We start from the raw sequence: 14,927 nt of genomic DNA, 5'->3' as shown, positions 1-14,927 counted from the left end.
TGTTTGCAGTGTCCTACAACCAGCCAGTGGGAAGCCATAGATTTCTGGCGTCTATGGAACTTCCCAAACTGCGTTGGAAGCCTTGATGTTAACATTATCATAAAAGCACCGAGGCACTCTCAATCAGTGACTATGTATCGTGTGTGTGAACTGTCTCTTGTTGAAAATTAAACATCAAAACAACTCTTTTGACACCAAACCTGTGCTTTATTCTTCATATACTTGAAGTGTGACACGTAAATAAGTCACAGACTCACAGCAAACATATGTACACAATAAATGATGAAGTGCACCAACCAAAAATACGACATAAAAGTGATAAAAAGTCTCGGTGGTTCTTCCATTTTTTTTTAATTCAATCGTTGGCTGACCTCCAGCCCCATATTTTCAGCAATCTCCTCACACGAATTGGTTGCCATTTGGCAATCTTCATAATATCTTGACGAGACATTGTAGAAGTTGTCGGACTTGCTCTTAGTTGATACCCTCGTCGGCTTGGTCCATTTTTGTGTGTGTGTGGAAAAAATCATGTTTGACAATGGTGGTGATTTCGTGGGGAACCGGAAACAACAGTCTAAGCGGACCAATCACAGTCCATTTCCGCCACGTTCATATGCGTCGACGTGACGCTAGGTTTGAAAAATCAATTGGAGCACGTCAGGCTACGGCGCAGGGTCGTAAATCAGGTATTCCTTGACGGCGCAGGTCTGACGCAGAAGCATAACTCGGCCTTAAGTGATGTTTAAATGCGGCAAAATCAATAGGAAGCGACCTAGATATGCCCCAGGGGGGCTACCAGAGAAGGCAATATCTCCGATATGATTTCGCATTTATACAAAATTAAAGGTTAGAAATCGCTGTCATGAATGTTTCCCAGTAGCTATGAGAGTTAACTCCAATGTGTGTATTGTTTCTAGCAGTGGTGAAACTGTAACTGTAATGTAAGCTTGTTAACGAGGCAGATTACGTGGCTAATTAGCATGCCAATTTAATTTTATATAGAATTTTTTTTTTTTTTCCATTTATTTACAGTGCCTTGCAAAAGTATTCGGCCCCCTTGAATCTTGCAACCTTTCGCCACATTTCAGGCTTCAAACATAAAGATATGAAATTTAATTTTTTGTCAAGAATCAACAACAAGTGGGACACAATCGTGAAGTGGAACAACATTTATTGGATAATTTAAACTTTTTTAACAAATAAAAAACTGAAAAGTGGGGCGTGCAATATTATTCGGCCCCTTTACTTTCAGTGCAGCAAACTCACTCCAGAAGTTCAGTGAGGATCTCTGAATGATCCAATGTTGTCCTAAATGACCGATGATGATAAATAGAATCCACCTGTGTGTAATCAAGTCTCCGTATAAATGCACCTGCTCTGTGATACTCTGAGGGTTCTGTTTTAAGTGCAGAGAGCATTATGAAAACCAAGGAACACACCAGGCAGGTCCGAGATACTGTTGTGGAGAAGTTTAAAGCCGGATTTGGATACAAAAAGACTTCCCAAGCTTTAAACATCTCAAGGAGCACTGTGCAAGCCATCATATTGAAATGGAAGGAGCATCAGACCTCTGCAAATCTACCAAGACCCGGCCGTCCTTCCAAACTTTCTTCTCAAACAAGGAGAAAACTGATCAGAGATGCAGCCAAAAGGCCCATGATCACTCTGGATGAACTGCAGAGATCTACAGCTGAGGTGGGAGAATCTGCCCATAGGACGACAATCAGTCGTACACTGCACAAACCTGGCCTTTATGGAAGAGTGGCAAGAAGAAAGCCATTTCTCAAAGATATCCATAAAAAGTCTCGTTTAAAGTTTGCCACAAGCCACCTGGGAGACACACCAAACATGTGGAAGAAGGTGCTCTGGTCAGATGAAACCAAAATTGAACTTTTTGGCCACAATGCAAAACGATATGTTTGGCGTAAAAGCAACACAGCTCATCACCCTGAACATACCATCCCCACTGTCAAACATGGTGGTGGCAGCATCATGGTTTGGGCCTGCTTCTCTTCAGCAGGGACAGGGAAGATGGTTAAAATTGACGGGAAGATGGATGCAGCCAAATACAGGAACATTCTGGAAGAAAACCTATTGGTATCTGCACAAGACCTGAGACTGGGACGGAGATTTATCTTCCAACAGGACAATGATCCAAAACATAAAGCCAAATCTACAATGGAATGGTTCAAAAATAAACGTATCCAGGTGTTAGAATGGCCAAGTCAAAGTCCAGACCTGAATCCAATCGAGAATCTGTGGAAAGAGCTGAAGACTGCTGTTCACAAACACTCTCCATCCAACCTCACTGAGCTCGAGCTGTTTTGCAAGGAAGAATGGGCAAGAATGTCAGTCTCTCGATGTGCAAAACTGATAGAAACATACCCCAAGCGACTTGCAGCTGTAATTGGAGCAAAAGGTGGCGCTACAAAGTATTAACGCAAGGGGGCCGAATAATATTGCACGCCCCACTTTTCAGTTTTTTATTTGTTAAAAAAAGTTTAAATTATCCAATAAATTTTGTTCCACTTCACGATTGTGTCCCACTTGTTGTTGATTCTTGACAAAAAATTAAAATTTTATATCTTTATGTTTGAAGCCTGAAATGTGGCGAAAGGTTGCAAGGTTCAAGGGGCCGAATACTTTTGCAAGGCACTGTAACTTAACATTATACTTATATTCCAATTTGCTAAAATGTTTAGAAAACTATAACTATCCACAACAAGATGCTGGATTGAAAAAAAAAAAAAAAAAAAAAAAAAAAAGGAAACTTTTCTGGATATTCACACTAGAGCAGACATGTCCAAAGTCCGGCCCGGGGGCCAAATGCGGCCCATGGTCAAATTTCATCCGGCCCCCAGCCTCTGTCATAAAATCAATAACATCTGGCCCGCACTCAGACTTAACAAATTGGCCAGCAGTACTGCAACCAGCATATGAAGTAGCTTACACACAAAATGCTACTCCTCATTTACCCACTAAAGGCAGCAGCACTTTAACCCTTTATTGCCAAATGTATCACATTTGATACACCTAAAATTTCATGATTTTCAGACTAATTTAGAATTTTGACATTTCTTTTTGGGAAAAAAAAGATGGATCATTTTGACTTTTCTTTTCACAAATTTTAAAAAAGGTTTCATTAGGACCTTATTTTTCAAATTTTGGGATTCTCTGATAATTGCTTCATGCTCCAGGTACATTACTCCGTGTGACCCTCTATTTCCAATTTTCTAAAATGGCGACAATCAACAAAAAAAGTTGACTGTGATGGCCGACGCTTCAAGGATAGGTGGAAATTGGACTATTTCTTCACTAAAATACGCAACACCTGTGTCTTGCCTCACTTGCAAAGAGACAGTCACTGTTTTTAAAGAGTGAGGCAATATTTCTAGGGCTGTCCAAATTATCGCGTTAACGGGCGGTAATTATTTTTTTAAAAATTAATCACTTTAAAATATTTGACGCAATTAACGCACATGCCCCGCTCAAACAGATTAAAACAGACAGTACAGTGTAATGTCTGCCTGTTATTTTTTTTTTTTGGTGTTTGGTGCCCTCTGCTGGCGCTTGGGTCCAACTGATTTTATGGGTTAGTACCATGAGTGAGCATGTGATGGTGTAATTATTGAAATCAACAATGGTGAGCTACTAGTTTATTTTTCTATTGAAAATTTTACAAATTTTAATAAAACGAAAACATTAAGAGGGGTTTTAATATAAAATTTCTATAACTTGTAGTAACATTTATCTTTTAAGAACTACAAGTCTTTCTATCCATGGATCGCTGTAAGAGAATGTTGATAATGTTAATGCCTTCTTGTTGATTTATTGTTATAATAAACAAATACAGTACTTATGTACCGTATGTTGAATGTATATATCCGTCTTGTGGCTTATCTTTCCATTCCAACAATAATTTACAGAAAAATATGGCATATTTTATAGATGGTTTAAATTGCGATTAATTTCGATTAATTAATTTTTAAGCTGTAATTAACTCGATTAAAAATTTTAATCGTTTGACAGCCCTAGATATTTCCAAACAAGACACGCTGATATGTACAAGATTACAGAGAAGATACGCAGCGAGAAATTAAAGCAACCTGAAGCTAGTTTAAATTCACAGCAGTAGTATTTCGCAAGAGCCCGAGAGTCGAAAGAGAACGCCGCAAAGGCTAGTTGCGAGATTGTTGAAATTATTCATTAAAAAAAAAAATAATAAAGCAAATGTGACACACTGAACGGCTTGCTAAATTTTGCTTAAATATATTGTTCTACGTAAAGGACGTCAGCCAAGGTCGGCCCCCCAAATTTTTACCACGCCAAATCTGGCCCCCTTTGCAAAAAAGTTTGGACACCCCTGCACTAGAGCGACAGTTATTTATTATGTGTTACCCCGCAATGGTTCATGGGTAGTTGTGGCAACCAATATCGAGAGTGATGGCTGCAGTTGTTACGTTCTGGTGTTTTCTTTTCCATAAAGGTGGCGTCTCTTGGGGTTGAGCGGTGTATGGAGCACAAGCAAAACAAACTCTGTCGTTCTGATTCTCCTCCACGTCGCTCGCCACAATACGGCTGCACATTGGCCCGTTTATGGTGTCCTTTTACTTCATTACAGCTGCATCTCTAAGGAAAGTATTTTTATCTGCTATTCGGCTGTATTGGTTTCACTTTATATACAAACCCTAGCAACTCAAGGCCATACTGCTTGTATGATCTAAAACATGAATTTAGTATTGACCGTAGACTGGGAATGCATAGTGTTGGACTTTAGAGGCTCAGCTTTATAAAACTTGCATCATCACCACCACCATCAGCACCACCTGGAGTACAGCACATGCAGTCTGTCAGTGAACAAGTACATCTTTAGCACATGCTTGATCGCGATAGTGCAAACACACAGGGCAGAGACCAAGCAGGGGCAAAGAGTCCCATCACACCTGAGTGAGAATCATGTCAATAGAGATTAAAAGAGAAGGCGACAACCATCCTGTTAATTGAGTGATGAATAAAAGGAAATAAGGATGAAGGAGTGGAGGTTACCTGGCTAGAAAAGATAGGTTAACTTTATTGACACATTCAGAATACGTTCTACGGAATAATTAGGCCCTACTCGGATGTGTGTGTGTGTGTGTGTGTGCTGGGGTGGGGTTAGGGAATGAGCAGTAGTAAATCATGATCACAGATGGATGCTGTTGCTGCCATACTAAGTGCTATTCAAATTCAATCTGGAGAAAGCCATTTGTCATGCGCCATCAGCGTTACGTGACTTGTACATCATGCACTCTTAAAAGCAAACAGCGGCAGCAAACATCATGCCGTTGACACACGGAACCCTGTGTCAGGTGCTGTATACTGAAAGAGAACACCTCTGCTATCTTTAGTCATTCATTGAGAGAAAGAGAGAGGGAGCGAGAAATGACGAATGGAAGAAGTTGAAGTCCAGAGAAGAGTGGAAGGCTGATTTTCGATGAACCTTGCTCATACTCACTTCGCTGGGGGAAATAGTTCCCGTTGCCGAGCCAGTGTCTGGACCTGTACCGTGTAGGTTCTAATGAGAGATAAACAAAATAAACACCCGAAGCATGGAGTGGAGAAGGCTGCAACTGTGAGAGCAGAAAATGACCAACGACTCAAAACACTTGGGAAGGAAATCAACAGTTAATGCAAAATCAAATCCTGCTTTGTCCGGATGTGAGTAATGAATGGAAAACTACAATTAGTAATCAACGCAAGCTCTGGCAGGGGCACAGTCAAGAGCAATTACGCGGAATAAAGTACTTAATGTACTGTAGAGTGCATGCACCTTGTCCCCATGTGAAAGTATATTTGAGCATTTTACAGCCATGGCAAATAGCCTTTTTCCTCTATATGTAACTAAATGGCCCCTCTAATGCAAAAATAATTGCCACTTATTTTAAGGTTATGGGCTCATCTACATGTGATTCAAATAGTATTGTTTTGTTTTTCAAGGATACTAGAATGAAAATCGTTCATTTATAGTCGAAACCTGAGACTTTGGTAAATATTTTTGGAATGCCTGGTGATATTGTATATATGAATCATCTCTCAGACTCATTAATTTACAATGGGGCAAAAAAGTATTTAGTCAGCCACCAATTGTGCAGGTTCTCCCACTTAAAAAGATGAGAAGAGAACCCTGTAATGGCCATCATAAGTATACCTCAACTATGAGCATTAATCAATGCTTATAACAGATGTCATTTAGTATTATCTGGCAAATGATCTCACTTTTGAATGGACGTAAACTATCCGAGCTGGACATAAATGGAGTTAGTGACATAATTTGCCGGATGACATCTGTCATAAACATTCAAGTCGTGCCCATGTCATAATTATGATTGTCTTATGACATCCATGGCACCACTGTCAAATAAAGGGTTACCAAACACCATAACTAGCAATTAATGAAACAAATGGAACAGTAACCGAAGAAATAATTAGCACGCAACATGAATTTTGATCGTTTTTTTACACATGTAGCACTGCAATGCATGCTAAGAAGCATGTTGGACAACAACAGTGTTGACAGCAGATGGCAGCAGAGGTTCACTGTCTCCCCCAAGGGAGCAGTGATGGCCAAATAAGCTTCTTGAAGCAATGAATGGTTCATATGGTTTTATGACAGTCGTATTATGCCGCTGTTAAATAAAGTGTTACTGGTTAATATCTTTCGGTCTAACTATCCCATTACACAGTGAGGACAGAACAGTGCGGCTTATCTATGAACAAATGCCGTTTTGGTGCCAAGTTTGGTGGGTGGCGGCTTACGGTCAGGTGCTCCTTAAAGTGCAAAAATTATGGTAATTATATTACATTGAGGCAATCCACTCTTTTAAAAGTGTTACTGTTGAATGGGTTAGTATTGTCTTTAGGGGTTTGACAAAATATCGTAATGGTGATATATCGTGATACTTTGTATCCCAAAAGGTTATCGATATGCTCCTGTCAAGAAACGAGAAATCGTTTTTAAAAAGGTGTCAATTAAAAAAAAAAAAAAAGAAAAGGCTGCCATTGACGGTGTTCGACGCCCAATCCATTTAGACTGGGAACGTTAGTTCATTCAAAATCAAAGCATTCACAGTCATTCGGTCCGATTTTCGGGGCATTTAGAGATCACTTGCTTTTCATTTTAGGGCATTTACAGGTCATTTTCTGTTGAGTTTGAGTCACTACCTATTCATTTGGGTGATTCCCAGGTCACTTCCTGTTCTGTAACGCACAATAAACAGCAAGTGACCCGTAAAATACCCCAAAATCAACAGGAAGTAACTGAAAATCAATAGGTAAATGACTTTAAATGGTCCAAAATGACCTCATTGCCTGGCATTGACTGCCATTGACGGCCATACACGTTCAATCCATTTGAAGTGGGAGGGATGGGTGGGAAGGCTGCCACCCTTCCACTTCAAATGGATTAGACGTCTAGAAGGAAAAGCGCTATATAAGTATAACACCATTTACCATTAGTGATAAACTCATTCCAATGCATAGCAGAAGCTTGTTTTTCTGTTTATTAGTTGTTTGTAGAATATCCTAGGTCGCCATATCGTCAGATCATCGTTATCGTGAGCTTTGTATCGCAAATAGTATCGTATCGTGAGGTACCAAGAGGTTCCCACTCCTAATGAGAACCCTGTAATTGCTATCATAGGAATACCTCAACTATGAAAGACAGAATGAGAAAAAAGAATCCAGAAAATAATTTTGTCGGATTTTTAAATAATATATTTGCCCATTATGGTGGAAAATAACTAGCATGATGTTTCCACCACCTTGCTTCACAGTAGATATGGTGTTCTTTGGATGCAATTCAGCATTCTTTCTACTCCAAGCTCAAAAAGTTGCGTTTCTACCAAAATGTTTGACCATATGACATTCTCCCATTCCTCTTCTGGATCATCCAAATGCTCTCTAGCAAACCTCAGATGGGCCTAGACTGAGGTTACTGACTTAAGCAGGGGGACACGTCTGGCACTGCAGGATTTCAGTCCTTGTTGGTGTCGGGTTACAACTGGGATTTGTACTGCACAAATGTATTGCTCAATTAACATATTTTAGCTTCTTTTTTGTGGGTTACAGCAAATTTTGGAATTCCTACTTTTAAGTTTTCATCTCTTTGAGCCAGATGATTTCTGTACCGGAAAATAGGCTCTATTCCCCTGAGACATTCATTGTGAAGATAGCGTGAATGAGGAGAATGACAGCAAAAGTAAGTGTGTATTGATTATTTTCCACCTATCTGCACAGGTTTAGAAAACTAATAGTATACTTGGTTGCTTTGAAAAATACATTTGGGAAGATGATGTAAAGTTCACTTGCTGTCTGTACAAACAAGGGCTTGTTGTGATTTGAGAAAAGTGATAAGATTGTTGTTTAGTTTCATTTTCTAAAAGGTCAATTTAAGGGTGTGAGGATTTCACTTGACAGTAATAGTACAAAACATGTGTGAATTATAGGGTTGGCAACTTCCTGAAAAACAAACAAGGGACACCTCATTGGTAGACCCGTTACCGTCAAATGCGACAGCCGTCAACCTTTATTTTTTTGTAAGTGAAAAGTGATTTTTTAAAATTTATTTTTTAAATAAAAATTATAATATTATAATAATTTTACTCAATCTGAATTAATTAGGCGCATATTTGAGTGATATAAGCACATGGAATAATATTTGAGTGATATGAGCACATGGAATAAGAATAATTATAAGCAATGTATTTTTAATAGGGCTGTGAAACAATTTAAATTTTAAATCGACTTAATCACAGCTTAAAAATTAATTAATCGTAATTAATCGCAATTCAAACCATCTATAAAATATGCCATATTTTTCCTGTAAATTATTGTTGGAATGGAAAGATAAGACACAAGACAGATATATACATTCAACAAACTGTACATAAGTACTGTATTTGTTTATTATAACAATAAATCAACAAGATGGCATTAACATTATTAACATTCTGTTAAAGCGATCCATGGATAGAAAGACTTGTAGTTCTTAAAAGATAAATGTTAGTACAAGTTTTAGAAATTTTATTTTAAAACCGCTCTTAATGTTTTCATTTTAAGAAAGTTTGTAAAATTTTCAATCAAAAAATAAACTAGTAGCTCGCCATTGTTGAAGTCAATAATTATGGTGCTGAAACCCATAAAATCAGTCGCATCCAAGTGCCAGCAGAGGGCGGCAAAACACCAAAAAAACACAAGTAACAAGTGGAAATGAAACTTTGCTGTCATTTTAATCTGTTTGAGCGGGGCATGTGCGTTAAATGCGTTAAATATTTTAATGTTATTAATTTAAAAAATTAACGCACGTTAACGCGATAATTTTGACAGCCCTAATACAAAAAAATACTATAAATCAAATTTACATTCGTCCTGCTTGATTTAAAACTGTATAATTTAATCCGGTTTAAATTATACATCTTGAGCATTTTTGTGTGTGTGTGTGTGTGTGTGTGTTTGGCTGTTTTTTTAATACTACTTTTTTTAAAAAGTGCAAACTCTCATTTTGAACATGCTCTTTCAATGAGATAAGTGGGATTTGGTATTGTCATTGTTCCGTCAGCTCATTGGTTACGAAGCAGGAGAGGCGGGGGAATTCGTTTTCCTGCATATTCTTGAAGAGCACCACACCAGTATTAGTTTGTTCTATAAATAAGACACTATGGCTACGTTCATACTACAGTTCTTAATGCACGGATCCGATTTTTTCGTGTTTTTCCGACTCGAGTGAGGCATTAACTTGACGGTCTGAACGTAACAAGTCGCATAGAACGGGACCATTTCAAATCCGATCTGGGTCACTTTCGTATGTGGTCTAAATCCGATCTGGGCCACATTTTTCCAGACTGTCGCGGCGGTCTGTACTGTCCAGTCCCGCAAATCGGATTTAATGCAGCAATTACGTCATCAAATAGCGAGAGAGTCGTTACCGTAGCGATGCACCTGTGCGTTATTAGCGCCTAGCTTGCAGTGAACACGGCTTTTGAGGAAGAGCTGAGCTTGACAACAGTCATAAAAAATAAAAATGGGTTGAGGATAAGCCTGAGAATGCTCAGTTTTCTCTCTGTTCCAAGTGAGCAATATTTCAACTTTGCCTCCACGGCCGAGAGTCGGGACATATGTGTGTGTGACGTGCACGGACAGTGCGTGCATGCTATCGATCCATATAAACTTTGAATATAAGCCTAAACGGGGATTATTTATGTCTGTTATTTGTGTCCACCTTTTGAAAAGCAAAATATGATATCCCTGGAATGACGGATGACGTCTGTCATTTGTTTTGATGGTTCTGCGCATGCGGGTCTTCTTGCTTAGCGCGTGTCGGACTGCGAATTAGTGCGCATGCGTAATACTTGAACGGTCTCAATGGATATAGGCAGTCTGAACGGGCACGCCAAAAAAAACGGATATGACAAAAAATCGGATTCGTGCATTAAGACCTGTAGTATGAACGTAGCCTATGTTAGAGTTTAATGATAATACAGGACAAAACGCGTGTCTTGAAAGCTCAATACGTGACGTGTATTTTTGTCTCTGAATACGGGAAAGTTCCGTTTTTAAGGGACTGTTGGCAACCTTAATGAAAAGTGTTATTTTAGTAGATTCCTTTGTCCACACTTTGGTGTCCCGTTATGTTTCAGATATTGACAAAGATCCGGCTGAGTATTTACTATTAATTTTTATAATTATTATTAACTAATTACTTGATATTAAAAAAATGGGATATTTACATTGGTTTAAATTTATACTGCTAAATGAGGTTGTGATTTTGTTTTGTTTTTTTAATTAATGAATACCTATATCTAAATGAAAATTTTTAGAAAAAATAAAATAAATTAATGTATTAAACATTACAAGACTCTAATGTACAGTTAATGTTTTGAACTGTATTATAGCCAGTTATAGTTGCAATATAAAGTGACATCCGAAAAAAGAACTTCAGGAAATACCAGCCTTTCGCAACGATTACAATTTGCAGTATTCATCGCAAATGACAAAAACATGCCAATTCCCATACCTGTGAGCTAAGCTGGCTTTTGATCCAGTTAAAGTAGTAGTTCAAGTCACTTCCCTCCATCAGGTCGCGCCCCCAAGCAGCCAACTTGGCGATGATCCTTGCCGCCTGCGTGTGGAATATTGAAAAAATATAATAAGTGACACAATTGCAATATGCATCATTGCAAAAAATAAAACATAAAAAACACAACAACAAAAAAGAATAAATAAATAAATAAATAAATAGGTGAATATTTTTCAGGTTGTAATCAAAATGCGAGTAAAAATCTTAAATACAATACAGTGGTACCTCTACTTACGGTTATGTAGGAGATTAAATTAGCCTAACTTGCCTAAAAAAAAGTCCGCGAGCTTAAATGCTACGAATGCTAACGTATTTACAATTCTCACGGCAAATTGCTCACACGTACCTCCACAAACTGTAGCTGTAAACTTAATTACAAACGCATACACAAACATATATTAGCTGAAACAACTTACATCCTTATGTGGGCCAAACCAGAGTACAGCTATCAGAAATCCAGTCCAACGTCTGAGTCTGCTTCTCAGTTATATAAGGCGACAGTCCAGCCAGAAACCCCCCCCAGCTATTTGCTGCTTTTAACGTTTCGTACAATAGTAACAAAAATTGTCCAAAAATCCTCTCAGGCTAAAATAAAGTATCAAGTTAACAGTTAAAAACAGTAAGTAAAATACTCAAGTCCCTATTCTGCATCAGCAGCTTTAAACTACATTCGATTCATTTAATGTTGTGAATCCACTGTTAAAATTTTTTTAAATTGCTCCCGTTATTCCATAATTTTGCTTCTGTCTACTTTCGACATGTGAAAGTTTTAAAACTGTTCCATCATTTAAAGATAGATTCAAGTCAAGATTTTGCCGATTTAGGAGTATTTTAGGTAAATTAGGTTCGATTGGAAGGTTCGCTACAACAGCCTTCCAGAGAAGTCTACTGCTTTAAGATGGCTGCAGTTTACTAACGTCTGTCATTTCGTATCTAGTTTTCTATACATGTGCTAATGCCACAGAGTCTTATTTTTGCATCTAGTTATTTATACATGTGATATCTACTGTAGCATACTGTGGTCATAGTTTGTAGCGGATGTCGGCCACAGTCAGGTATTATTGTTTTTTTTATCTAGCGGCATGAGTTGAGCATGATATTTACTCTCGGTCCGATCCTCATTGCGTCCTGATGACCGCGCTGACTGTGCTTTACTTCCACTTTACTTGGCATATTTCAATAATAGGAATTTGGATGTTTGTGAATCGTTCTCGAATCTTTCACGGCCGAACCGCGAATAATCTAAGAATCGGAAATTTTGCACACCTCTACTTATTAGCAAAATTTGCATGCAGGTTATGCTGTTATATCGTCCCTACCAATGTTGACACCAAACATACGCCCTTGAGTAGAGGTACCACTGTATAAATAAAGAATGATTTGCATTTGCATGAATAACCGCAACATGTTCATGTGAGGTTTTCGTAATATTTTGTCCAGGCAATGGAGTTGCCATTCTCACACACTACTGTGTATGGCTTTGAAAAAAAGCAAGCGCAGGTCTCCTAAGATTGAACCATTAAATTTAGAAGCTTGCTACGGCAAAGCCTGATCCCTGTAGCTATAACTGCCGTGAACAACAGGCCTCGCTGATCCATTGTTGTTTTCTTGTCTTTTAACTTCTGTTGGTGTTAGCCCCTGTGTTGCGTAATGTTTGCTTTTTTATGTAGTGCAACGTCAGAGTAGACAACTTTCCCTTTGAGTACTAATAAAAAAAAAATCATCATGATTAAATGATGTGGGCTTCTGTGATTGGGAGTAGTGTTGGCTGGCTGTTAACTGGCTATTACTGTAGTCTGCATGCTCAATGATTCAGTCAGAGTTATGGCGTTTGTTGTTGTTTAATTATCAATTAATTTATACCAGAGATTGTGTCTATCAGTTATCACTTCTGAAGGAATTAAAACACATTCTAACTTACAATAGCTATTGATTCAAAACACATTCTAACTTACAATAGCTATGAATTCGCTAAAATTGATTACCTCACAATGGTGGACATGCTGTTGTGGTACAAATGGCTGTGATATCTTCTTTGATTAGTATAAAAAGACCCTAAACTTTGGAGATTCTCTACTTTTACAGACTCTTTCGTCTTGGTTCAGGACCATCACATAGACTTATTTCTACACAGGTTATATGTGGAAAAATGATGCCTTCCAAGCTTCAAGGCAGGGATGCTCCTTTGACCTTTTTGGGGAATTTTATTATTTTATGAGTTGTTACAGTCCTAGATACATGCAAGGTTGATGTTATCCAAATAAACAATGGTACAAAACAACAAGAAAACTAAATTTGAAAGATGTAGCTGTAAATCTATTTATCTACACATATAAAAATCAGACTTTGACACATCTAACCTAAATTATTAAAGTTGGTGAGGGATGGCCTTTTTAATGACTGTATGGGCCTCTTATTTTAGATCTGACTGCAATATCGCTGGGTGGTCCAGCCTCATTTCTAAAGGTTGCCTGGGTAATATGAAATTAATTGCCTGTTTTTGATAAGAGACTGCGTTTTGTGAGGAATTATTAATGTCTGGATGATTAGGAGGCCTCCAATTTTTTTTTTTTTTTTTTTAAATTCAGACCATGGACAAAGGTTAATTTTCTGTAAATTGCTGATTGACGTCAAAATGAAGGCTTAGCAACATCCTCTTGTTTCCAAAGATAAACGATGAACTCACCATGTGGACGGTGAAGAGGTCTTGGCGGTTCAGCATTGGGAGAAAGTAGGACCAGGCCGTGTTCTTTGTCTTCTTTGCATAATCGAAGAAGATGCTAACCCTCTGATGATTCTCCTGCATCACATTTTAGGTTTTAATTAGCTTACCCAAATTCAAGCATTTGCAGAAGTATGATAGCAAAAGAATTTCATCCAGGGTTTCCCCTACACATAAGAGATTGTGGCGCACCGCCACACCAACATAAAAGTCGCCACGCCTGACAAATGAGATGCTTTTTTTTTTTTTTTTTTTAAATTAAAAAAAATGTTTTAAAGCCGTTTTCAAACTAGAAGCAGCAGAGTGGTAAATGGTGTTATACTTATATCGCGCTTTTCCACCTTTCAAGGCGCTCAAAGCGCTTTACACTATCTCGCCATCCACCTACTGGTGAGGCAGCACCAGGAGCAACGTGGGGTTCAGTATCTTGCTCAAGGACACTTAGGCGAGTTCATCAGGGCGGAGAATTGAACTACTCTACCACTGAGCCACGCCACCCCACAGAGAGGGAGAAGGGTTCAGCGGCAACCTATTCATTGTGTATTGTAATGTCCGTAATTATGCGGACCCCTCATGAGACGATTGTACTGGGGAGCTGTGACGCAGGGGGAAGCGAGTAGGAAGAATGGGAGAACGAGCGAGATAGCGGTCGCATGTCACGGCAGCCCGCTGCTATTTTGTTATCGTTTTTCTTTATTATTGTTACCACAGTAAAGTGGGTAAGCCAATACTGAGTCCTCTCCTTCTTCCCCATATCCGGGGCATTACAGTAGTTTGGATCTGACTTTTCGGCGAAAGTGAGCAGTTGATGGCCCTCTTGGACCAAAGACCAAGTTTGAATGAATTTGCACCAAGAGGCGCGGCCAAAATAGATCCTTGCTCTATTTTCAGAGCGCCGCCGCTGTAACGAGATCCAGGTGTACTTATATCTATGCTATCAGGCTGTTTTGGCAGATGGATACACGCAATCATAGCTGACAAAACTGATAAATGCGCTTTTTTCCCCAAATTTTGCGAGCTATGGGACACTCGAAAAATGACTCTCATACCTCTCCTTGCTAAGTTAATGGTACCTCGATGTGCGTTGTGCGG

The 14,927-nt window shown here is 38.7% G+C and overlaps 1 protein-coding gene across 4 annotated transcripts in view; it reads right to left on the bottom strand.

The window, feature by feature from the left end:
• Window positions 1-14,927, bottom strand: part of atp6v1h (ATPase H+ transporting V1 subunit H) — a 77,727-nt gene that overhangs the window by 32,061 nt on the left and 30,739 nt on the right. For 3 of the 4 annotated variants that reach the window (XM_057856923.1, XM_057856924.1, XM_057856925.1), the window contains 3 exons: window positions 13,800-13,913; window positions 11,051-11,155; window positions 5,495-5,554 (listed from right to left, as the gene is read on the bottom strand). In XM_057856923.1, the coding sequence (XP_057712906.1) occupies window positions 5,495-5,554; window positions 11,051-11,155; window positions 13,800-13,913 (279 nt within the window). The remainder of the gene's footprint in view (window positions 1-5,494; window positions 5,555-11,050; window positions 11,156-13,799; window positions 13,914-14,927) is intronic. The other variant, XM_057856926.1, reaches the window with a different exon arrangement.

The sequence above is a fragment of the Corythoichthys intestinalis genome, chromosome 14 (genome assembly GCF_030265065.1).
Source record: "Corythoichthys intestinalis isolate RoL2023-P3 chromosome 14, ASM3026506v1, whole genome shotgun sequence".
Lineage (NCBI taxonomy): Eukaryota > Metazoa > Chordata > Actinopteri > Syngnathiformes > Syngnathidae > Corythoichthys > Corythoichthys intestinalis.
Note: the sequence above shows the minus strand (reverse complement) of the source record. Positions and strands in the feature narration are given on the sequence as shown.